The sequence below is a fragment of the Calonectris borealis genome, chromosome 2 (genome assembly GCF_964195595.1).
Source record: "Calonectris borealis chromosome 2, bCalBor7.hap1.2, whole genome shotgun sequence".
In the NCBI taxonomy this organism is placed as follows: Eukaryota; Metazoa; Chordata; class Aves; order Procellariiformes; family Procellariidae; genus Calonectris; species Calonectris borealis.
Window position 1 is genome coordinate 74799239 of NC_134313.1, and position 25766 is coordinate 74825004.

The 25766-nt window shown below is 40.6% G+C and overlaps 2 protein-coding genes and 1 long non-coding RNA gene across 7 annotated transcripts in view; 1 reads left to right on the forward strand and 2 right to left on the reverse strand.

Annotated features, from left to right (window-relative positions):
- Nucleotides 1–9529: 9529 nt before the first annotated feature.
- LOC142078980 (uncharacterized) lies at nt 9530–10489 on the reverse strand. The gene is made up of 2 exons (XR_012672431.1): nt 10377–10489; nt 9530–9753 (listed from the first exon to the last, which is right to left on the reverse strand). It is a non-coding gene; the product is annotated as an uncharacterized LOC142078980 (long non-coding RNA).
- RMP24 (ribonuclease MRP subunit p24) lies at nt 10275–15739 on the forward strand. Of its 4 annotated transcripts, none has more exons than XM_075142361.1 (5): nt 10275–10497; nt 10700–10861; nt 11572–11771; nt 14921–15129; nt 15544–15739. In XM_075142361.1, the coding sequence occupies exons 1-5, from the start codon at nt 10290–10292 to the stop codon at nt 15695–15697; spliced, it is 933 nt and encodes a 310-aa protein (XP_074998462.1). In that variant the 5' UTR covers nt 10275–10289; the 3' UTR covers nt 15698–15739. The 4 variants fall into 4 exon arrangements, with proteins under 4 accessions (XP_074998462.1, XP_074998465.1, XP_074998463.1 ...); XM_075142363.1 differs by having other exon boundaries at nt 10418–10497; nt 10700–10722; XM_075142364.1 differs by lacking the exon at nt 11572–11771 and having other exon boundaries at nt 10700–10722.
- A 3354-nt stretch (nt 15740–19093) lies between these two features.
- The window catches only part of RPRD1A (regulation of nuclear pre-mRNA domain containing 1A), a 45616-nt gene continuing 38943 nt past the window's right edge, over nt 19094–25766 (reverse strand). The window contains exons 7-8 of one of the 2 annotated variants that reach the window (XM_075142367.1): nt 23557–23754; nt 19094–22711 (exon numbers count right to left, since the gene is read on the reverse strand). In XM_075142367.1, coding sequence (XP_074998468.1) covers nt 23605–23754 — 150 coding nt within the window. In that variant the 3' untranslated portion in view covers nt 19094–22711; nt 23557–23604. Of the gene's footprint in view, nt 23755–25766 lie in introns of both variants that reach the window. The other variant, XM_075142365.1, reaches the window with a different exon arrangement.

Consider the following 25766-nt stretch of genomic DNA (forward strand, 5'->3'; position numbering starts at 1 on the left):
TGTTACCATCATAAGGTACCAAACTCAATACCAACGGTAAAGCCCACAGTTTCTCCCACTGCAGTCGAAAAGGAAAACGCCACTAGTTAGAAATGAATAGCAGGCTGTAAACATACTGCAAGCACTAAGCTAGTATATTTACATGAGTATCACAGAACCTGGATGCCATTCAGAATCAAAACCTAATTCTGTTGTTGGATCATAATCCATAAAGGGCCAAATTAAAACTCTCAGTTTTGGGCTCACATTGGGAAAGTCTGGGTTTGAGTTTGAGCTCAGAGTCCTAAACTCATGTTTATTTTCACTTCAGCTCACAAAAAATTGGTGAATAATCCAGAACTGCTCATCCAGGAAAGATTCCAAAGGCTTGCCAAGTTCCAGACAATAGTCCATGGAAAAAAACAAGTGCACAGATCTGCTGGCAGGAGATGCCTCTATCCACGTTCCACTCGCACATGTTCCTAGGGGGGTTCTCAAAAATGGAACACCTTTGGGAAGGGAAGGATGAGGGAGTTAATTGAAACGTACCTGTGAATGTCATGAATACCCCTCAGATTTAATGCAAAGGAACACCAAAGAAATTACTGTAGATTAATGAAAAAGAGGAAATGGTTGGCAAAAAGGGTTGCAGGCACAACTGACAACATCACAGCAACAAAAGCATTTTACAGGACAACTCATAGATTCTGCACTGTAGATGTCTGCCATCTCAATAGTAGTAGTCTATATTCTGATGCCACAGTCCAGTTTTGCAATCGTACTATAGGCACCAGGATTGTTAAGGTCTTACTTTGATACGCCACAACACTAGCCTGCACCCTGCTTGGTGCCTTCCTGTGCAGTCTGGCCCGACTTCCACCTGGGAGAGGGGTGTGACTCTACCTGCACTGGCTCCTGGAGTCAGGAGAGGCTCAGGAGGCAACCAGCGTTCATTTTCCACTTTCCTCAAGGGCTGTTCTTTCTGCCCAGTAAAACACCAGAGCAGAGCAGAGTTGCTGTACCTGTACATTTTACAAGGATCTGTGGATCCTAGAGGGTTCAAGGACCAGATGGTGTCAAGGTGGAAAGTCCCATACTGCAGAAGGATAGAGAGGACAAGATCTCACTTCCAAATTAAATCCTTAAAGGTTAAGTCCTGGCTTCTCTCCCACCACCCCTGCAAAAACATCAGCTCAGATCTTACAGGAAGCAGGCTAGGGAGGCGACCACTGTCCACAGGTCCCACAAATATCACTCATCCTTTGCTCAGAAATGTTAACAGGATTGCCATATTTAGTGTCTTTACTTTTTTTTTTTACCAGTAATATGGGAGATTCAAATGGTGTTGCTTTGTCTTCACACTGCTTGCAAGTGTCTCCAACTTCTGCAAGCAGTGCATCACAGGCCCTTCCTACCTTATGCCAAGGAGACATAAAGAGTATCCCTGCATCACTGTCTGAGTCTTGAGCTTTTCTGCACACTTTTACCATATATTAATGGAACTTGGCCCACACCAATTGGTGAGCTAATTGCTGTCAGAGCAGATGATAAGACAGGCCTGAAAAAAATATTTGGTACTTTTTTATGATGTGAGGGAAATGTAAGAGGGAAAGGATGTCCTTTCCATTTCCTGAGGGCTGCAACAAAAGTTAAAGCAAGCTTTTATGATCAGTACCGTTTGAGGAACAATTATCCAGCTCCAGTGGATGCATACCTTACATCCAGCTCTATCTAACTCCCTCCTCTGTGGTTTAGTTTGCCTCCTGGGCACGTCATGTGCTGGGGGTTCATAGACTGCCAGTATGCTAGTTCAATCTGCTCCAGGCACCAGTGTTCAGAGAGCAGCGTAGTGAAGCAATTCAAGTTACCAAAACCGGGAGCAAACTCGTAACATACTCATGACAAAGAGGTAACATTTGTTTCTATATTCCATGCAGTTATCTTGCAGGGATGCTAGCACAGTAATGCCCTCTGTGGGAAACTATTGCTCAGTGCTAACCTTCCAGTGGCAGCCACCATAAATATTCAGAGATATAAATAGCACTGCACTATAAAAAGTAACAACAGCAAGAGAGGTCTGTGTGAGGATCAGACCTCAAAATGTGACACTGCAGAAGAGATGCTGCATAGGAGCTATTCAGGCAGAAGGCTTCATATTTGGAGAAGAAGAAATAATAGCCTGCCAATTGGCATTCCAGCAATTAGTTGCTGGCCAGGATTTTCAAAGTTCCACTTTATACCCCTAGTTTCACAAAGGTCACACTAACAAACTGGTGGGGCTTAATAGACCAAAGACGCATTTGGCTTTTATTCCAAGGCCCCTTCCCTGATTTTAATATTGATGACAATGGAACAAACATCTCAATAGCTGCACAGAAAGGCCAATGCACAAATGTGCTATACTCAACATATGGAAGAAGTCTGAAGCCTTTCAAACCACTTATGTTTTCATGAGAAAGCTGTGGATATCAACAGCAGAATGAAAAACCTAACATGGGAGGAAGAAGCCTACATCCTACCATGCTAATTTGTATTGTTGGAAAGTAAACTGCAATGTTAGCTATGCTGAGGATTTTCAAAAGTTGTATTTATTTTGGGTTTCCTTTCAAAAATAATGTTTTAATGAATATGCGGCATGCTGGGTCTGTGGCACTGGTAGTGTGTCCATCGCCATGGCACCTGAGCACTCAAGCAAATGATTAACCAGCAGAGCAAACAAACAGCAGCAGAGAGCCAACAGGCACTGTGGGAAGCTCTTCATAGACCTGCCAGTACATCTCTGTCTGGACCTTTACGCCTTCAGGCTTTCCACTGTCCTATCTTTCACTGACACTCTCATGATAACCAGATCTTTTTTTCCAAACAGTGCTAAGGGATGCAGAGATCTCAGACTGGCTTAGAATGAAGGGTGAGATTAATAAAAAAACCCCAAACCACACATATTTTCATCAAGAAAACTTTGCTTAAGGACACAGTAAGGAAAAAAAAATTTTCATTTGCACAAACTAAGCCCGATTATGAATTGACAAAATTTGTTATGCCTGCCATGCCATCAGCCTGGCAACTTTAAAATGGCTTTTCTAAAGAGGGAAAACAAGCCTTTTCCTCACTGAGGGCCAAAATGACCTTTCAGGAGATTGATGCAGACCATACATGAACACTACTGTTAGCATTATCTAATAATAATGAAAAGAATACATAAAAACATATGGCTATGGGCCTTCTGGAAAAAGTCTGGAGATTGCATCAGCCCCTCCCCACACTTCAAATAAATTAACGACAACTCTGATGATGTTTGTTTAACATATGTGCATGTAACTACTTCAAGCTTTTTCTGACTTGGGATGCTTAAGCAGAGACCTCTGGGGTTTTAGAAAAAAATATTCTATTGAATCATCTACCCCTTGCTGTTTTGTTTTTCTGTACAAAATCTCTGAGGAGCACAGGAAAGCAGAGGGCCTTGCATGCAGGCCAACTTTAGAAAGGCTAGCTCCTTTCACTATTGGGGAATTATGCAGCTATAATACAAACCTCTCTGAAGAAGTTTCCCATTTTCCATCACTAGTCAGGACAATAAATTACTGTCATGTGGAGTTTTTCCTCTTTACTGTAGATGCTTCAGACTTAGGAAGTAGTTACATCCTCTCCATTCCAGTTTTTCCTTTAAAAGAGGAATAAGTTTTGGGGGCAATGCCACATTACTAGCAATGAAGACTCAAGTGCTCTCTTCCCAATGTAGATAAATATGCTGTGCTACCACTGTGCCTCAGCAGCAGTTTTGAAGCAGATAAGGAGCATTGCACCACTCACCCATATTTGACTGTGAAACTCTGGCTTAAAGTTCACTCTAAGCATCAGTCTAATTCTGTTACCTCTCTCATGTCTAAATTATATCCATCACTGCACCTCTAAAGATTCAGATTTTCTGCGCATTTTATCAGGCTTTACAATTGAAGCTAATGGAAGATATGTTTGTTTAGCTGTTGTAAACGGCTTTGAAGATTTCAGTCTCAGAAAGGGTGATGAATTAAGGATATCAGCTGGGCAAACAGTTTAATTTTGAATTAATTTAGTCAAAATTGATTACTGAAAAACTGATATGAATCTTTCAAGTTCATATTATTTCACATACTTTAGCAGTAAATATTCCGCCCCTTCTTGCCATCTGACTCACCAAGCATAAAACTGGAAAAATCAGCAATGATGGCAGCTTCTCAGACATGAGACCAACTTTGGATAGTATAACCAGCTGTGAGAAGCCACTTTTTGATTGCAGCAGGGAGTACAGACCTCAAACGGTTTAGCTCTCAGCTGACTAAATTTCTGCCTGATAGCAATTCTGTTAAGCAGCCTAAACATGATGGCCAAAGCGTTTATGACAAAACCCCAAAACCCAAAACCCAGAAACCAACAACTGCAAAGAACTATTCCATGACACAGTTATTTTTTGGAAGTACCTGTTTTTCAGTCTCTCTGGTCCATTTTGAAATGAATTAAAATAATAACTTAGGGGGGAAAGAAAATTGTCTTAAAATAGACATGGTTTTTTTCCTCTCCAAGGTAATTTGCAGTCAGGAAGAATCCAAAATAACGGCATGAGTGTTGAAAATTACAGGGTAAGGTTGGAAACCTCTAGAGGTCATCTAGTCCAACCTCATGCTCAAACCAGTGCCACCTTAGAACAGGTCGCTCAGAATTAAAAGGAAAAGAAATAGTTTAAAGCAAAAAGAAATAAAAAATGAAGACTTCCCCTATCACCTTTTTGCACCAGAAGGAAAAAAAAAAAGGGTGAGAAATGTTTTCCTGAAACATACAGTTCTTCTGTGTTGTTCATAAGCAAATATGACCAATATGGAAAATACCTACAGCTGCCTTCTTTGGTTGACCTAGTTCCCTTTCTGTCTTGATGCAGGTAATGTTTAGCACAGTGCGTGGCAAACTCCAACTCAGTTGCCAGCACTGCTCTGCCACACTCCAGGCCAGAAAAAGCTAGGAATGCTGCACGTTCTGCTCCAGTGGCAGAGAAAATGCTCTGTATCATTCATTAGCAGTCCCCTCCGAGTTAATTACGGAATGGTGCCAACAGCTGCTGAAGAGGGTTCCACCCCATCCTTCGGCTGGGAAAGCAAGGCCTCTAGGGCAGGGGCTGGACTATACAGCAAAGAAGAACAGGGTGGGGGAACCTTAGGAGATCTGAGTAAAACCCAGATGACTCATCAGAAAGTAAAATGTTCCTATTTTGGCAAGAGGCTGAAATAGCAGCCCTGGGTTGTGCTGCAGCACAGCAGTAAATGACCCTGAACGCTTGGGACAAACTCCTGTGCACATTGATATTCCTAACAGTAGGGGCTATTTCACATGTCATTAAGCAAAGAGGTTTACATGACAATTAACACATTAATTAGCAGCATCTTTTTCACAGGTGGAACTTCAGCTTGAGATTTCAACATTTTTAGACAACTGTTTCTTGAGTGAAAATGAAGGAATAGTTTTATAGGACTCAAGGTGACAAGGACTCATGTCCAGAACTGGCACAGGAGTATATTTGTCTGCATACTGAAGGACACTGCAACCAGACCATGGCCTTTCCCATAACTTCTACGGAAGGAGGGCCTCCTTGTCCATCTGCAGACTGCCGTTCAAAGCCTAGCCCTCAGCGTGGGCAAGACACCAGGCTGGCCACTTCATAAGCTGACCATAAAAAGGCCCAACGTACCACAAAGTCACACAGAGGCAAAGCGAAGCCTGGACTTGAACAAGCAGTAGCTCCTATTTCTTCAGCCCCAGCTGCGGACCTGTGTGGCTCCCCACTACAAAAATCCCTTATATTTGTAGAGATATGACCCGTGAGAAAACTCTTCAGCAAATACCAACAAGCAACCATGCTAATTTAACTGAAAATAGGTATCAGCTATAAAAGAATGTTTATTGCCCTAGAGCTTCACATTTCAGATAAAGAACTAATCATTTCTACCAAAGACTGCTTTAAAGAAGAGTTGGTACACAAGTACGGATTTCCTTAAACTGCAGGTATGTTTCTCTCTGAGGTTTTTGTTCAATACTATCTTTAATTTCTATTATCTTTTGAGAGAATGGATTTGCAGGTATGCAAGAAAATCTAGAGCACTGGAAGTGAAATAAAAGGAAGAAAAAATTGGAGACTGGAACTAGAACTTGTAGCTTTCAAGATCAGGGGGATTCTGATATTCATTGAGTCCCTTCCCTGTCACATGGATGTTGCCAACCCATGGAAAATAGTGACATGCTTTATATATGTTATCTTTCACTTCTCTCAGGTCCATACTGCAAGAAAGCTGTGTTCTAAACAACGTATAAACAAACAATCATCGTATTAATCTTTTACATATTTTGGCACTCAAAGCACAGATAAATCACTGTGCCATAGCCTTACCTATCATACTACTTACAAAATAAATCCAGGCTCAGGAGGAACACTAGATAACTTTTCCTTTAATTAGCTTTTCAAAGCTGATGATATATCGTATTTTTTAGAATACGATTTATTCCTTTTGTTTATCAGCCTGCCTTGTTTCAGATGGGTACTGTCTGACTGACCTCTACATACCCTTGCACTTGTTCTGTGATATCCCCAGAATGTCAATGCTTCAATTCTTCATCTTTCATTTCCCAAATGTTTCTTATTGGTCACTTCTGGTACCAGAGGCGGCTGAGGTGGAAGTTTATCCTCTGATAATCTGTACTGCTTTAATGGTTCCCAGTATCCCGTGGATATTTTCCAAGTGTTATGGTGACACCAGCTGAGATCTTGGCAATAGAAAAGTGTTTCATATGCTTATTTCCTAACTTAGTCTCTTGTTTTTTTCTGCTTTCCCAGCCCTCTGGGGGTTGGGAAAAAATCCCTTGGTTTCTGTGGCTTAACTCTTCTTGTTATTTCTATATTCTTTGTTATCTCGTCTCAGTACCTTTCTGATAATAAAGCCTTTGAAGAATCTGAGGGCATTCCCACCAGGCATCCAAAATGTCTTAATAAATTTCTCCAAACCTACAAGTCACATTTGTCCAAAAACTTAGCAAAAATCCCCTCTAAAAGGAAAACAATAGTCACATCATCTTTATATATTTCTCTGCAAACGAGAGTCTAGGAACTATAGCACATAAACCTTGTAAAATGATGAGCACGTTTCAAACAGTTCTAATATAAAATATCACATATAAAACAAGTCACCAGTTTTAACATGTCTCCAAAATAACGTATGCTTAGAAATGCTTATTCTTGTAGCATCGCTATCCTTTTTTTTTCCCAAGGTAAAATTAGTCTTGCACCAGCATGCCTGAAAAAGCAAAATTCTCATATAATTTCAATCACTCACTCAGTTTGCTCATGACTTTTATACAGCTGACTGAACACCTATTATCTCACCTGAAAGAGAAGGTGTGAGTTTGCTCACCTCAGTCACCTGCAGGATCTTTGAAATGCCTCCTCTTCTGTTCCTTCCAAAGAGTGCCTTCCCGCATCTCCCAGTCCATTCCCGAGTCCACTGAACATGCAGTCATCAATAAGTTCTGGCTAAGTTATCCTACGTAACTCTGAAGAAAAAAGGAGACACTCGCAGATGCTGCAGAAGGTCGTCTTTGCTCTCTTTGTAAATTTTGTTTTCTTGGTGGTCTGTCACAGTCAGGTCTCCAGTAGTAAACTGAACAACCTATCCTCCTGGCTCTTCTTTTCTTCTTTTTCTTTTCTGTAAACACATAATCACTGCTTCAAATCCTTTAGGTATCACAAACTGTATTTCTCTATTGCCCTCTACTGACTGCTAGCTACCATCGCCTTCCTGGAGAATCGGCAAGCAACAGATACGCAGTACGCTTTCCTCCACTGCCCTCCCTCAAATCAATAATGATACACGATGACCAAAAGTCAACACAAATCATTCTATTTTTTCCTTTGTTACACAACACCAGGCACGATTTACAGCTTGTTGGTCAGCCGTGGTAGCTACAAAACACTAAACAACAGAAGCAGGAAGCAGTTAGTAACGGGGGTCTGCTAATGTGTTTTTTTTTGGTGAATAAAAGCCAGGAAAAAGTAGAGACAAATGCATCCTGCCTTGAAATGTGGGTGAATTCATGCCACTGATGCCATAAATACTGCACCAGGGAGCTGAGGGTTTCTGGTTTTAAGGGTCTGGTCCTGCCAGGGCTGGATGCACAGAAATACTGACTTTTGGTGGGAGTTCTGCAGAAAGGGGCCTGTAGAGAGCCACTAACTGGAGGCCATGGTTTCTTGGTCACTTTCCCTTTGTCTCTAGTTTTATTTCTTGAGCACATTCAGCACCACACCTAACATGACGAACAGTTTCTGCCTCATGAGACAGGTACTGGGACAAGACACGTGATATACTGTCTATGAATGGCACTGGGAGGTGCTGTTTGCACTGCTTTTCAGACACAGATGATCTGTAATGCAAAGAGAAACCAGTGAACTAACGTAAAAAAGGGAATGTCCCAGCATAGTTTCAGAAGCAGAAGGAAAAAAATGTAGAAGCATTTCAGACAGACTGGAAGAGACTGAGGGGATGAAAAAGCAGGGGTAAGAAGAGTGTAAAAGCAGGGTGGGGAGAACGGAGAGAACTAAAAATTAACCCTTTGCATTGTATAAGTCACTGCTTCATTAGTACAGTGCAGTGCTTGTTAACCAAGTCACTCAGGCACTTGCTCTCACAAAAAAAAAGTTATCGCAAGGTGCTGGCGCAAGTGCTCTGGCCCACCTGCACGACTCCAGGGGCAGGGAGGAGTCAGGTCCCAGCTCGGGACAACAGGCAATGCCCCTGCACATTTCCCTTGTGCCAGGCAGGGGCTGGGCGAGAACGCGGCACTACCTCACCTCCCCGTTCCTCCTCTGCAACCGAGTCTCCTAGAGGGCAAGCAGACTCTCATGGTTAAAAATCATAAAAACAAGCCCACCCCCCAAGAAAGTGTTGAAATTATTTTTGCTTTTCTGTGTTCAAAAAAATTTTTTTTTTCCCCACCACTATTAAGAAATGGGAGTATTTCGTTTGCCAAAAGCCTCTTGACTGACAAACACTGGTTGTGTTTTAAATAGATGTTATGTGACATCCCTGCTCTTTGACTCAAGAAAGGTAGAGTTCACACAAAAACTATCAACAAACCCAGCAACTGGGCAACAAAAAATGTAATATTGAAAGGTCCATTGAAAAATGTATTTTTAATTCAAAAATAAAGTCAGCAGAGGTCTTAATTGTAGCTGTTATGAACATTTCATTAACAAGCCCAGATTTATTGACTGTACTGTAAAGCTCTCCTATTAAAGGAAGCCCAGAAATGCAATTTTTCCCATGCTTTTCTACTTCTAAAGCCCTCGGCTACTCCATGTTAGAAAATAAGAAATAATTATATTTATTCAAATTCCTTGATAGAATATTGAAGCCTGCTCAGATGAATACCTCTCCTAAATGAACACCATTACCAACAGATCAAAGAAGAAGAATGTCTAGCAGATGAATGGGGCCAAGGGAATTAATAAAACACACATCAAACATTGAAAAGCTGAGGGTTTTTTTTCTTTTTAATAGGACCACATTTGCAGAGTGATGAAGCAAAGTATGTAGTTGCCAAAATTCACAAAAAGGCATCCAAATAGAGCGGGAGATAGCTGATGTTCAGCACTTCTGAACAGCAAGTGGCTTTCTGGAGCTGCTGGTTGAAATTTTTCACGTGACAACTCTTGCCAGAGAAACCTATTTTTTCCCCCTAAGGTAAAAGTTTTCTTTCCTACAGAAAAAAAAAACTGTTAACACCGCGGAAGAGACAAGCGGCTCCTCAACACGCATACCCCTTTCCACCGCTTCTTAACGGACGGCAAGGCCAGAGGGGCGGGCGCCCGCCGGCTCCTCAGCCCGTGCTCGCCAAACCACCGGGGCCGGCAGTGGGGCCCGCCGCCCGCGCGCCGTCGCCCACAGCGGCCCCGCCAACGGCCGCGCGCAGCCGTTGCTGCCGCCCCAACGGCCGGCGGCGGCGCGAGCCCTAGCAGATCCCCGGTCCGCGGCCTCCCGGGGAAGGCGGCAGCAGCACGCGCGCCGGTCACGAAGCCTTCGCCAACGCAGCCCCCCCGCTGCCGCAGCCCACCCCGGCAGCGACGGGCTGGCGCGGAGCGGCCAGGGGTGAAACAAGGGCTGCTTCACCGGCTGCCTCCCCGCTCGCCCCGCGGCAAGCGCCGTGCCCCTTCCCCCTCACCCGGCCGAAGGGCCCGGGGGAAACCGCCGCGCCGCGCTGAGCGGGGCACCGCGGGCCCGCCCGAGCCCGGAACGATGGTGCTGCGGCCGCGGGTACCTGCCGGGCCTCGGCGAAACGCTGCACATCCCCCCCCTTCCCCTGCCCGCCCCCGGCCGCCGGACCTGGCAGGCGGCGGCTTCCGGCGGGGCGGGCGTTTAGCGTCATGGGCCGGCAGCGGCGGTTCCTGGAGGAGGCAGCGGAGGGGCTGGCGGGCGCCTGCCCGGGCCAGGCGCGGTTCCTGCTGTAAGCGCCCCGCGGCGGGACGCGGCGGTCCTCGGGGCGGGGAGCGAAGCGCGCGCGCTGGCTGGAGGGGGTGGGAGAGAGCTAGCTGGTGACGCACGTGGGTAGCCCCGCCCCCTGTCCTCGCGCCTGCCGTGGCGCGCCGCCGTGTGGCCGGGGCCGGCGGGGGTGACGTGTCGTGACGCTGTGCCCTTCTCCCGCGCAGGTGGACGCTCCGCAACTCCCGAGGCGAGTGAGGGGGCCCGGGCGCAGCCGGTGGTGCCGGGGCCGCTGCCCTGCTGCAGGGGGCTGTGGAGGAGGAGAGGGGCTCCCGCTGCCCCCGCCGGTGGAGCTGGGGGCCCGGTGCAGCCCAGCGGGGACTCTTGCGGTGGGAGAGCAGCGCATCGGGGTTGCCTGGGCAGCTGAAGGGCAGAATCGTGGCCCTAAGAATGAGGGCAGATTTTCCCTTTTTCTCCATTTTCCCCTGTGCTGCCCCCACAAAACTGTGCCAGGGCGTGCTTCCGGGCTGCTGGCAGAAATGGCATGCTTGCCAGACAGCAGGGTGCAGGGGTTTCCTCAGGGGTTTGGAGAGAGATGCTCGAGTCTGGCAGCAGGAAGTAACAAGGCAGATGCAGCAGCCTGCCTCTTGTTATTAGGCCTGAAATTTATTTCAAAGCTTTTCTTCATCCTAGGCTGGGATGCTATCGTCTTCTTGCACTTAAAATGGGCAAAGAGCTTTACAAGGCTTTGGTGTCACTGATCTGGCAAAAGAGTGTGCTTGCATGGAGCTCCTTGCAGAATTGTGAGCCTCCGTCATTAAAGGTTTTTAGGAAGGAATTGCATTTTTCCAGCAAGATTTACCATTACATATTGTGTAAACTTACGCTGTGCATAAACTTAGCATTAATTTTGCCCAGCTGAGCACATACTGTTGCACATACTGGTGCTCAGCTTCCTCTTGTGTTTTGGTTGTATCTGAAACATAGAATAAAAACATATCTACCTAGATAACATTAAAATAGGAACATACAATTTTAATGTTTGCCTATGAAACATAATTATTTCAAGTTTTACTCTTTTACCTTTATTAATCTGTAGATAATGAACATGGATTAGAAAGGATATGTGCTTACTGCTTCCAGTTCCTGGTTCCTGATAGCTACCGGGTGCGTCTCAGACCAAAGATGAAAGTGACTCCACAGATAGAGAAAATTCTTAAACGAGAGGCGAAGAACCATAAACTTAATATGAAACAGACAAAGCTTTTGAAAAAGTACAGGGAGTCAAGAAGTGTTCTGGTAAGGATATTTACTTGGAACTGCCAAATACCTGATATTTCCCTGAAACCTTTCAGTGGCATAAAAAAGAAGATAGGGAAATCTTTCTCTTAGAAGTGGAGCTTGCACCTACACATTTCTTTTTTCTTGAGCATATAACTCATCCTTTCTTTTGGGATAACTTCTATTCACAATCAAATTTTTTAAAATCTACTCTCCACAATAGAGAGATTATGAGCACAATGACAAGAACAGTAAGCTCCTCCCCGCCGCGCCCCCCCCCCCCCCCGCCCAAAAAAAAAAGAAAGAACCAACCCCACATGTCAGAGAAGCTATGCAAACAGCTCTGCCCTCCCTCTGATCTCTCTAGCAGCACTCTGGGTAGACTCTGCAGATGTCTAAGATGTTGCTGAAAATTCAGTAATTTCTTCCTGCCGGGAAGCTCTGGCATTTCCACTGTCAGCTACTGTATCGTTTGCATAGCTTTGCAAAAATGGCAGGAGTGGCAGATTTTTGCCTGTTCCTTTTTTCCTATGAATGTGGCAGAACTAGGACCAGGCAACTCTACTAGATGCAGAGCCTTAATACAGCCATGTAGATCCTAAAATCCATTAGAATCCTTAGAAATCCATTGTTAAGAATACCCCAAAACATACATATGAAGGAAACTATGCCACTGACTGAAGTCAGGCTGGTTTTGCCAGTAGGCGTAGCTTGACATTTACTGCCTTTGTTTCAGCTCTGAAGAAGGGCTTGAATGACTGATGGATTGTCAGGTTTTTTCAGCTTTATCAATTGTCTAAAAATAGATATGTTTACAACTTACAAGCTTTACTTCATTTATTTCAGTAGACCATCATGGCTACATCAGATTATTGTTACCTTCTGTACAAATGGAATTTTTTACATTTGTCTGAATATTACTGTTTATAGGAAGTCTTTCAAATCAAAACCACATAGGTAATTTAAACAAGTTAATGTTGTTCTTGGGGCTTCAGTTCTTTTTCCTAAAATTACTCAGGAATATAAGATTTAATTCCTATTTTTTATACTAATTACTATTATTTGAGGAATAATAGTATACATTTAATCTAGTGTTGCCAAGATATGCACTAATATTAAAACAGGTTATGTAAATGGATGTTTTAATAAATGAGACAGCACCCTATTGTGCCCAACAGTTGCTGGCACACTTGGCATTTTCTCAGATGAGTCTGCCAGTTTTGGGGAGTAAAATTTGCGAAACCAAAAATTATTAATGAGTCAGTAACACAAAATTAAACTGAGGAAGCATCACAGAGGTTCTCAGCTGTCAGGGCAAAAAAAAGGTGCTCCAGAAAGGCACACCTGCTGTTACTCTCCAAATTGTAGATCATAGTTGAGCAGCAATAAACAGCAAGAGAAAGGGCATCTGAGAAGCTGGAATCTTTGCTTCTTTTTCTGCTATAGGATCACAAACTTCCAGTGTACATTAAGAACTGTCTCTTTAGACGACCAATGAACAGTGTCGTACGGAATTTTGATGGGTTCTTACATTTATTCTGTAGCTGGAGAGGTTCATAGGACACACTGTGCATTCATATTAGTAGTTTAATATTCATTTGTAAATAGGTCCAGTTTAAACTCTGGGTAATGTTCTAATCTTGGGATGTAATTACAGTTTGCTGCACTTGTGTTCTGCTCGGTTCTGTTTGCATTTGTGCGGTGGATTATGATTTAAGTATTTCTGGGTTTAAGAATTTTAAATACTGTCAGGAACTGACAGCTTTCAAAATTAGCAATGTAAATCCCTGTAATCTAATACCTGAGACTTGCGAAAATGAAAATTCGAGTGTGGTTGAAAATTAAACCAAGCAACAATATGACAGGTTGTGCTTCTGATACCTTTCTTAGCAAGTAGAATGTGATTTGAGAATGCTTTTGCCATGAAAAGGCATGTAACATTCGGAACTATTTCAGGGCTTTTAAAATTTTTTGAGTTAACTGTATATGCAATTCAGGGAATGGAAACTAGCTGTGCAGTGCTATGATTAATCCACTAATTCCTGCACTGTAAGGTGTTCACCTCCATTTATATTCCATGGAGAGCTAAATCATGATGTGATGCTGTTTTTTTTTTTTCCGATCTGAATTTCATTTAGAAGAACTAAAAATACATCAATACCTGAGCTGTATAAGTTAATAATCTTTCTCTTTTTTAGTTTGTTAGCCTGACAAAATAATGTCTAGAGACAGTCAAAACACTTAACTGAAAACGTTTCATTTCTGCATTTCTAAATGTAATTCTTTCTAAGCAATCTGAATTTATACACTTTGAAATGAAGAATTATGTGGTAGAGGTGTTTTCAAAACTGCTTAGACATTTTTGTGGCATTCTTTTGAATATGTTTTTTTAACCAGAAACATCATGCAACTGTGTTTTCTGCCAGTGTAATTGTGTGCCTCAAAAAGTTGTCTGGCTGTATTACTCTCGTGTCTCTTAATCAGAGCAGTTGCCATGGCAGTCAGGGATATTAGGAATATCTGACAGTCTCTGTGACTGTCTGACATTGTCTGTTCTGATGCACCTCTGCAACACACTGTGCTGCTGGAAGTTCCCTGCAGCCTAGAAGTAAACAGATAGAAGAGAAAGTGCCCTTTGTCTACAACTTCCTCCATATTGTAGTAAGTATTTTTGCACTAATAGAAAGCGTCTTCTTTGTTCACTAAGACTTGCTGTTATTAGTTATGGATGACTATTTTTGAGGGTTTGGTAGTTTATGCTAGTGAGTTTAGATCGCTTTGTATGTCCTATTTTTTAGCAATACACAAATACCCCTTATGTACTCAAGATGATACCATACATCCAGTTCAGGTGCTATTTCATCTTTCTCTTTTGACAGGGTTGTTTTCCATATTTCGCTATACAACGTTACATTCAGAGTTAGTTGCTAGGGGACTGGAGTAATTTCTAGATAAACCCGTAGGACGTGTTTGGCTTAAGAAGCCGGAATGAAAATACTAGGTGTGAAGTATATGTTGCTTTTTAGTATCTCTGTGTTTCACTTAAGCAAATATTTAACTCATGTCATGATATTTGGAGAATAGTTTGGATAATTCTTACAATGGCTTTATTACATAAAGGTGGAAAGACTGAAGAATGGTTGATATTTCCTTTGTTCTCTCTATAGCTGGTTACTTGCAACTCATGCAACAAAACAACAAGACATTATGGTAAAAGCAGGGATTTTCTGGCTACCAAGACACACGGTTCTGGCACTCCAAGTATTAAATCTAGCCTGAGGACACCAGATGTAAAAATTCAGTCTGCAAACAAAGTGACACCTGTAAGCTGCAGTAGATTGGGATCTAAAGGGAACAGTCCCTCATCACTTCCCAGGTACCTGTTTCTCTCCTATTTAAAGAGGCACTTTGCTGAGTAGAGTGTATTACGTCTTGTTGGGAAAGGGCAATTTAATTTAAATAAATTTAAAGGGCAATTTAATTTAAATAAACTTTAAATTGCTAACTAAGTATTTTTGTTTAGTGGTCTGATTTAGGAGATCAATTTTAACTTTCCAACTTTTAAAATCAAAGATTCTAATGAAAAGTGACTGTGCAAAGAATGCACAATTATGTTTTTGTCAGTAACATGAAATGTCTGGCTTAAATTTTACATTCTAACTACTCACTTTCACATGAAAATACACTATGTTCAAAATTTTTTTCTCAAATTATATATGTGCACTTTCATAGTTACTTTATGTTAATTCTGGTCCTCACCTTTAAGACATTTGAGTCTTTTGTCTTTCAGAACACGTCTATCCGGACAGGCGACAACCAGCTCTGCTTCCAAGACTCCCCGAAACTCCAAATTTCACTTTTCTAAGCTAAAACGGATGCTTAACCTAGAAGAAAAAGAGAAAAGCCAGAAGGCAGATTTGAAAACCTTCTTGACTTTACTTTAGTTATTCATTATTCCAGAGTAATAAAGATTACAGCAATAAGTATTGTTCCAGTTTTAGTGAATCAACAAAGTGATTTCTTTAAAACTCAAGCTAACGGCACATACCCTGTGTAAGCGTAGACCATATTTTTTAGAAGCAAGCTTTGTTTCAAAGGGGACTGATTGTCCGCAAGAGGGAGGTGAGAAAATAGCCAGTCTAATGTGCTTGGGAATCTTGGAACGTGTTTTGCAGTCTGTAGGGGCCCAAGAATTAAAAGCCAGGATCTGTCCTTTGAGGAAGCTGACAATACTGGATCCATCAGTGGGTCCAGCAGGACCAACAGATAAGTTGGCAGACCTGAAAGCAATTTGGGGGTGGGGAGCAGTGTAAAATAGTTTGTTGCAGTTTCCTCCACCTCACTCCCACTATTTTTAAGATAATGCATCACAATAGAATTTGAAAGATCTTGTCCCTGCTTTGCATGTTTGAGTAAAACAAAGATACTTCCACCGCAGTTTCTGCAGGTACAATATTTTCAAGGGTCTAACGTAGTGTCCTGTAGTGTCGCTGTCTTTTGATACCTGTGGCAGTTTAAGCACAGCCTTTACAAAGGTTCCAAAATAACTTGCTCTTTAAGAGAGTAGTCATATACAAAGAGAGAGAAAACAGTGTATCACCAGATTAAGTTTCTTCATTTTCTTAAGAATGTTGTCTGTGATTTGGACTGCAGACGATACTGGTCCCAGGATAACGCAGAACCTTGTAAAAATGCACTCTCATGTGGGATGCTGTCAATACTGACTGACAGCTCCACACTAGACTGCTGCGAGCACCCTAATTTGTGACTGCTATGAGAGTGGCACAGTCATAGGGAATATGGGATGCTTCCTTTCCAATTGCTCTGGTGCTACCAAAATGGGTCACTTTTGTCTCGTTCAGAAATGACTAAGGAGAGAACCTCTTTCTTAAATGTCTTTCAGTTTTATCAGGCTTCAGAGCTGCTTCCTTCCTGGACTGCACTCTGGAAAACAGGTTTGCCCTGTGCAGTAGTTAACTCGTTGCACCAAAATGTTTTGGTGTGAATAGACGATTGTCAAGGTTGAAGCGGTCTCACTGTCAGATTTTACATTTTCAGTTCGGCACAGAGACGAGAAAGTCAGTAGAAAGTCACTGTTCAGGACTGAGTTTATAGCCTGCCCTGCGTATAGTCTGCGTTGACAGTTCTGCAAATCGCGCTTCAGATTTCCCCTCTGAAAAGAGAATCAGTTAAAAACATTTAAATTCTTGGGTTTAAAGGTCTGTATTTTCTTTTTTTTGTATTCTAATGAATAGTTTCCTTTCAGTGCACTCAGACTCAATGAACACCACTTAAGAAATACGACCAGCAAGTAAGTTGGCAGACTTGAAAGCAATCCAGGGCAGGGGAGAATAGTTTTGTTGCAAATTCTACTTGCAGTCTCAAAGATTGGCATGTAACCTTTTTATATCTCCTGTACACTTGCACAATAACTTTGAAAAGTTCACCGCTGTTTGTTTCTTACGTACGTGTAGGATCAAATTAACTGTCATTCTTTGATCAAAATACGGACCTTGAAGTTATGCCTTTTCCAATGTAGAACTCGGCATTAATTCAGCTGTTGTTGCTGTATTTATGATCCAGTCCTCTGGAAAAATACTTCAATCTTGTTGATGGAAAATGTGCATTATACAAAAGTACTTGAAAAACAAGTTTTGCAATAAATTTTTATATTAAAAGTACACACATTAGGTACTCTACAGCTGTGCTTCCTATGAAGCATGGGCATCTGCTATGTTTTAAGGTGCACCAACATTAATGCGTTAGATCAAATCAGGAGTTTGCTTTTGAAGCAGATCTCCCAATTGTCCCTGTTTACTGTGCTTTTTATGCAATACCGAGTGGTCTCTGAGCACACAAGTCACATTCCTTAGATAAAGCTACAGATAATGGATAAAAGACATGATCCGGGGCACAACCAGTGTGCTGCGAACGCTAACAGGCAATCTATCCACAGGATCACAGGAGAGTTAGTCTGGCGTACACCTCGACAGAAAGTGTATTGTGGATGGCAGGCACTGAGCTTCAGGTATTCTGCACTCCAGGTGTATTACTATTGCAATGTGCTATTTGTTAACATAGGCAGAGTCTTGTCATGCTCCAGACAACCTTTTTTTCTATGTAATTACCAGAGTTGTCAGATGCATCCAAATGTGGTGGTGTAAGGGATCACTATTGCAAGCTATCCATCAGACTTACCGTGGAAAAAAGGAAAAAAAAAAAATCATTCAGTATGTGCCACTCCTTGATTTACAAGTGTGCTTCAAAATGCTGGGCAGAAATAGTGTTGGTATTTTTTATCTATCTGAAGTGCTTTTATGTTATTCCTAAGCCTCTAATAACAGACTTTTTCTATTACTGGACTTTCACAAAATCAGTGTATTGAAAAACACACATATATATGTATACACATATCTATATATATGATGTATATAGATACATACATACGTATACACACATCAGATACATATATGTATATGCATATGTATATACATATGTATACACATATATATACAGGCACACATATACACATCTGATGCACTCCTCCCTTCAGAATATATTACAATCCTGTGCTCGATGGAACACTGAGGGTTAATTGTTGGCTGCAACAGACGATGGCTGAGCCTCCCCGCCAAACCTCGGCCAGGCAGCGTTACTAGTTTGTGTTTGAAGAGCTGGAAGAACAACTCCTCGTAGAGAGGAAACGGCCTCGCTGATTTCACCGAGGCCTGAATTTCACCCAGGCTTTGTAAAGCAAGACCCAGAAGGTTCTCTGTTAAGCGTACATCCCTGCGGGCAAGTATTTAATTACAGTGAGAGTTATTTCCTGGCTCATACAAGTTCTACTTATGCAATGGTATGTATATCGTTGACAGTAATAGCATCATACCATATATTGAAAATGTTACAAAGTGTGTCTTAATACAACTAGCTCAACTAAAGCGTGTTTTATTTTGAAACACCAGTTTGAACCATTTTCCTATTTTTGAGTGTTGGGAACCTCAAGCTGGCACATTGCAACTGGTTCCCTCACACACAGTCCCGCCTCTGGAGAAATGCAAACTTCGGCCAAACTAGATGGTATATGAACAATATTTCTTTTTAAGAAATTTACAGTTCTAGAGATATGACCTCAGACTTCTTAATGCACTGCCTCCTCACTGAAAATTGTCACACAAAATACAAATACAGAGAGCAATAAACTTCAAAATTGGTATCAACCATTCACCCAGCATCACTATAAGATTCTAGTTCACTCCCAAGTATAGGGAGCAGTTTACAGTAAAGCCATTTCACACCATGAGATTGAGTAGGCAAGCAATAAACAATGATTTCAAAGCTGTTTTTACAACGTTTTATTCTATTAAATATGAAAGAGCGTACATACAGGTGTTATTCTGAGGACATAAATTACACAAGGATTACACGTTTTGTCAGAAAAGCACAATAATGAAACATCTTTACATTTCAAACTTTTCTTGTTAGCTTTTAACAAATGAGTCTATTTCTGTTGCAAACAAGTAACGAGTGCTATTGAACTTCTGCAAATTCCCACAAAAACATCATGCTTAGTAGGATACTTTAAATATTGTAAAGATGAAATCAGAATTAGATTTCTAAGTAACAAGATGGAAGAGATTTACTACTTAATCAAGATAAATGACACACTGAAATAGGAGCTGAGACAAAATTGGTCATTCATTAAAAAAAAATTCCACTTCAGACACTACATTTGAGTCTGCTTTCTTTACTTGCAGGAATAGTCACTGTGATTATATGCATGAGTAATGCGCAGAACTGGCCCTAAATATTTATAAATGTAACCGTCAAATTTCAGACGTGTTGGTTTTCTAGTTCACTAATTTTTCCACTGAAAAAACCCCACACCCATGAATCTATTTGCATATGTGTCAAAAGGCTGAAATCCAGCTCTTCTGTAGAGGGCCAGTCAAGCCTAGGTATGATTGCCATGTCTTCTGCACATGGTCATCTGCACAGGGGGTACTGCATCCTACGTATGTATTTTGGGTCATCATTGAAGTACCAGACTGAGTTACCACCGACTTGTGAGAGCAGTATTAGGCTGTGGAAGCCCTAACACATTGTCTTTTTAAACTTCAGGTAAACAGGAATGTAATTTTATCGTAATGAAAGCTCTCAGTTCGACATTCAGAAGACTACTCAGATAAAATACGTAATAAGCATGTCGTTTGGGTTGTGTTGCTAGGGAGTAACTGAGGTGTTTTAGTATATTAATACAAACATTAACGGAGTGAAACAGACAAGCTAATGTTACTGCAGGCTGTAGTTTAATTTTCAAAAGGAGTGATGAAACACAGTTTCCAAGAATGGTAATTTTTGTAACTAAGGACTTCATATTTATTTTTAAAAGCACAGAAGTGGGGTAATATTCCTGATATCTTTCAAAACATTCTGCAAAAACACAGCTTGAGCCTGCAAACCCTAGAATATACAAGCAGTCCCAGTGACCTCCAAGGTAAGCATTCTCATATGGCAAAGAGCAGCAGGAATCTCTTTGCTTTTTTCAGAGAACGCTCAATAAAAGTGCAATACAGTGAAGCAAATAATCTAATTATTTTGCTTTTATTAGATGAAAAATGTTCAGGTGTTTTATAATTGTGCCTTTTGTAGGGTGGACATTCTGGTTTGAGCAGAGTCAGACCACGTTAGAAGAGATGGGCAGGGTACACCCACACATTTTCTTTCCCAGGGTGGTAACGCCCCAAAGCAGTTCTATTGTATAATCCCATCTACAGCTAAAACATTGTGCTGCCCAGTTTCCCACTGTTATTTCTGTTTTGACAAAAGTTGACATTTGTTTTGCTTTTCATTTCCACCCAGGCATGTTCTCCCTTTCAGCTCCTAGGCACCCTTCCTTTCCTCACCCAGCCTCTTTTCTTCCTGAGATGTCAGAAGTATGTACGTTAAGCTTTGGAACCTGAGAATTTGGAGGTATTTTTTGATATTACAGGGCTGCATTTGTATTGTACCATGTTATCTCCTGCTATACTATTACAGTTACAACAGAAATCTTCTAACTAGTTGATATGTGATGCCTTTCCCATATAAATAAAAAACAACGTACCATTCAGCCACTAATATATGACACTTGCTATAAGAGTGACCTTTACCTTCCACAAGTCCTCTTTTCCAAACAAATGTTGAGGGATCATTTCCAAAAACCCAGCTATGAAATATTCCTTGAAGTAAACAATTTCACAGTAAAATAAAGAAAAATATATCCAGAAAATAGCACTCTCTCAAAATTAAAACTTATATACATCAAGAAAAAGTTGAGATTTTTCCTCATTCTATTATCAGTTCTACATTGTCTGTAGATAGGCAACATTATCACTAAGAGTTATGAACAGGAAAAACAAGTCTAGTGAAGTAAGTGTTGTGTCTTTTTCAATACTCTTGAGAGATCAAGGAAATTCAGCATTCAACTTTATTATTATAATTATTTTTAATTAAGTTAGCAAAAGACTGTTAAGCTTAATTCCCTATGGTTTTGATTATCCAAGGCTTAGATCCTTCAATGCACTCTAAACAAGCCATGCCGCTGCACTTATAATCACCTCTGGGTACAAATTAAGTTTTCCATGGATGAGATTCAACGGCGAACTCACTATTTATCCCTCTTGTTTTATGATTTGTTTTATAATTCTTAATTGATTAAGCTGTTTCAATATTTATCACAAATTTGGTGCTATTCTTTAGCAAGCCTGAGCTTTAACTGCAACTGTAATGCACATACATGTGTATAAGAATTTATAAGTGGAGTTTAATGTACTGGAAAAGAAATATTTAAAACATTAAAATTGTACCTGAACATTCATTTTCTTACCAAGAATCTACGCTGAAAGTAAGTGCCAATAAGTGTTATTTAATTTTGCATATTAGACTTAAACTAAAGAAACACTCCTCTGGATTCATTATGGTTAGCTCTTCTTTCCCATGGAGTGGAAAATTGCCACTCAAAACTTACAAATCTTTGGACAGTCAGTGAGTTCTGATGAACTATTTTCAGCATTCCTATCTGTCAGTCAGAATTTTTGATGAAATTAGTATTCTACATTGCATACTTCGGAATGCTATGTCAACAGCTTGTATTTTTATCTTTTGGGTTTTTTCCCCTCCTTAACTGAGGTCTAATTCATGGCAACTTCCATGAGAAAAGACAACTGGACTGAGGTGCTTATGTCCAACTGTATCTATTTTAAAGAGAAAGATTATTCTCCATTCACATCCAATAAGCATTCTAGCCATTAGTCCTGTGGAAGTCAATAACAAGTGACAGATCACAATCTTCAACAATTTCACTCCAGGACTATTTTGAATTGTTGTGGTTTTTGAAAAGGAAGAATAGATTTTTCTAAAAAATTTTGCTTTCATGTGAGAAGGAGTATTAAACTTGTAAACTGTGACCTTAACTGATGCAAAACAATGCCTGACAAGTGCAAACCCACGAACAAAATGCAATCATTAAATACTCCAATGATATATCCAACTCAAACACTTGCAGCACTTTTTTATATCACTCCTCTCAACAATTACGTGCCTAATTCTGATTGACTGAAAAGCCTACACTTTCTGGCAATCTGCTCGATGTCTGTCTGTATCTTTAAGTTTTTAAGTGAACTTAAAAGCTGGTGCATAGTACGGTAACAAGGACTTTTCACAAAATCAGCTACCTGTAGACAAATACCACATTTGTGCCATGCAAAGGACTTTTTTAAAACAGACACTCGGTAATAATTTTCCACTGTTTGACTTATACACAGGCCTGAACTGTCTCCTCCTGTTCTGCGAGGAAAGACGATCCGGATCTAGAAATGTTTGCTGGAGCGGGTGGAGGTGGGGGGCTGGCAGCCCATGCTGGCCTCCGGGGTTTCTCAGTGGAAGAGGATGTACAGCATGGCTGTATCATCGTGTTGCTGCACGTATGGATGGTACATAGCATTGTCAAATTTTAATAATGGGCATTTAACAGTTGGGACAGTTTAGAGAATGACCTTTCAATTTAATTAAAGCTGTAAAATGGCTTCACATTTCTGGGATTAACCTTTTTAGATGGAGACGGATGTTCCAGAAAGGGATTAGAGTACAAATGAATGGTCCCTCAATTTAGAAACTAAGCAGCTGCAATAAGACAGTTACAATTTTGAAACATAATTAAACTGGTCGGTTATATAGTTTCTTAGGCTGACTTTTAAATGATACTAAAATATTGCAATATTTTGAGTCATTTAAAGATCTGCTCAGTGTAACATGATTTATGTTTTCCAATACAAAATTGGTTACTAACATTTACTTCAAAAAAACCCACCTGACTTGCTTTGGGAGTGGGTAATTGTAAATGTAGTGGACAGTAAGATCACTTTTAACTTTGCATTAAATTGCACCAACCTTCTTGCAAACATAAGCTTGTGATTTCCACATTTCACTCCCTCACTAGCAACTGAAATGTCTCGAGTTAGAACTATGTGTTGATTATATGTTGATCTACATTAAATATAGGGTACATAAGAAAAATCTTAGCATGGTTTTTTACAGTGCACCCAACTAAAATCTTTACAAAAGATAAAATAATTATCCATTCTTCAATGTAATAGACACAGATGCCACTTTTATAAATGTACCCTTATGTTCACTCGCCAATAAAATAGTAAACAAATCAACTTTTTAAACCATTTTTTATAAATTATTAGAGTATTTTTACTGACACTCTCCAACAATATACAAAAATAATACTACAAGAGTACCAATCAGTCTGACCTACCCCTCATTTCACAGAAAAGTAGAGGTTATGGAAGGATGTTCCTTGTAATCAATCATCGCTGTAGATGTCTCCTGCAAACGGCAGGTGTACGTGGCTGCCCGTGACGTTGGGAAGTCGAGAGAGATCAGGCAGGTTCTGGATGCGTGACCTGAGTTCTTTCCGTACTTGGGACACTCTGGCTAGCTTGCGTTTGTACTCCTGTAATGCAGAAGAATTCAACATGAGGCTCTTTTATTAATACCATCCCTACTGCACTTGACGTTTTCCAAATAAAGTATTCCTTCTGCAAGTTAGATGACTAAACATCCTTTAACAGGTGAGAACCCAGAGAATTGGGTATTTTGGAGGCAGAGGCATCAGCTCTAGCATTTTCTCAGCATCTGACTTCAGAAGCACAGCCATGGGATTATTTTGCTTTGAATTGTAAGTACATAAATGCTAAACAAGGAAGACAATCCCAGTTAACACAACTACACGTGTTTCTCCATGCAACTATAGAATGGGACTATTCTTAGAAACTGTATTAAGGATAATTGATACACATACTCTGCTATCACTCACAAAGTATGAGAGGATAATCTCACTGATATCAAAGAAGTTACTTTCAGCTCATACTGATGAAAAAATAAAAACCAGCCAAATACCACCTAACCAGACCTGTTGATCAGCCCCACCAAGCTGACCAATTTTTTGTATTAACTTTTATAATAAAAACCATATTGCATCAGTACATTTATGGATCTAACCCCAAGTTTTCAGAAACTTTTTGAATTGGGGACTTAGGATTTCACATTGTGTTGGAAAACAGGTCAAACTACTCAGAATTCATATATTTAATGATTATGAGGCACTTTTCATATGAAACAACATTATACAAGATAAACTATTTAACATTGTAAACTAGTGCACTAGAACATAGTTAGTTCTCACCTATTAAGTATACGAGACATAATGGAGAAGAATACCAGCTTGTATAAAATGAAAACAGTTATTCCAAAATATAGGAAGATTAGGGTACAATTTACAGGAATATTTACATTTCAAAAACTTGGAAACACATTTCTTTGGAGAGCAGAAGAGACTAAGCATTAGCAGGCAAAGCGGCGCTTCATGAAAATATACTGTAATTCACAACACATCAAATGCAGATGCTTTCTAGTGCAGCTGCAGGTTTTGCTGCAGCCTGGGAATGGCTGGAAATAACAAGAAATAGTCAACTTACAGCTTGGATAATCAGCCCATGGATAACCAAGATCTCTCAATTATAACCACTTCTGAATAATAGTGGGGAAAAAAATCTACATCATCCTGTAAAAGTGCCAAATATAAACACTTGAAAGTTCCAGCAAGTATAAAAACACTGTGCAAATGTCTATAAAAGAAAACAATCATGCTATTTACAAGGTCTAAACATAATTTTAAACATTTTTCTATACTGTTAATAGCATGGATTAAAAAGGAAGGCCAATGAAAAGACCTTTTGGTAGTAAAACCCAAAACAGTAGTACAAATGTTAAATACCTGGGGCATGATCAAGATTGTTGGACAAGGTCCAACACACATAATAACAAAGTTTGCGACTATTAGCAGCAGTGTGGCCTTCTTTCCAAGGGCAGCAAGAGAACCACAAGAAACCTTAAATGAGAAGGTAATGCATAGCTAAAAAAAAAAAAATTAAATCTTTACATAAAAAGAGAGAAAAAAGTGTTCCTGAATTAGGATCATCAATTCCTTGATACCATTTACATTTAAAAATTAAATATTACATACAGTTCAGAGTCTTAGGAGATACTAAACATAGTGAAAATACTACAGATGCCTAGTCAGCAGAACCGTAAACACTTGGTGACAGTACGCAGGGCAAAGCAGCCTTCCTTTTATGATGCAGATGACCAAAAAAGTCTTACAACTGCAAGTCCCTTGGTCCTAGGAAAACCGTCACTCGCTCACACTTGCTCAAAACATTCTCTCTGGCGCAAGTGACTTCAGGACTTGTGGAAATGAAGGGCTGTATCCTGATACTGTATCCTTACAGTAATGCCCAAAGGCCACAAATACTTTACTATTTCATATCTGGTATTACAGGCCTCAGTAAGCTGATTCTGTGCAAGAGTCATAATCCTTTGCCAGCATGTAAAAAGCCAGTAACAGAATACTTCTTGCCCTTTTCACTATCTATTTTAGTCCAGATTGCAGAGATATGCTCCTGA

What these genes read in the sequence shown, in the direction of transcription:
- RMP24 (XM_075142361.1), top strand. Translation starts at nt 10,290, where the DNA reads ATGGTGCTGCGGCCGCGGGTACCTGCCGGGCCTCGGCGAAACGCTGCA. An exon ending in GCCCAGCGGGGACTCTTGCG is followed by an intron (nt 10,862 to 11,571) that starts GTGGGAGAGCAG and finishes ATTAATCTGTAG; the next exon opens with ATAATGAACATGGATTAGAA. An exon ending in AGTCCCTCATCACTTCCCAG is followed by an intron (nt 15,130 to 15,543) that starts GTACCTGTTTCT and finishes TTTGTCTTTCAG; the next exon opens with AACACGTCTATCCGGACAGG.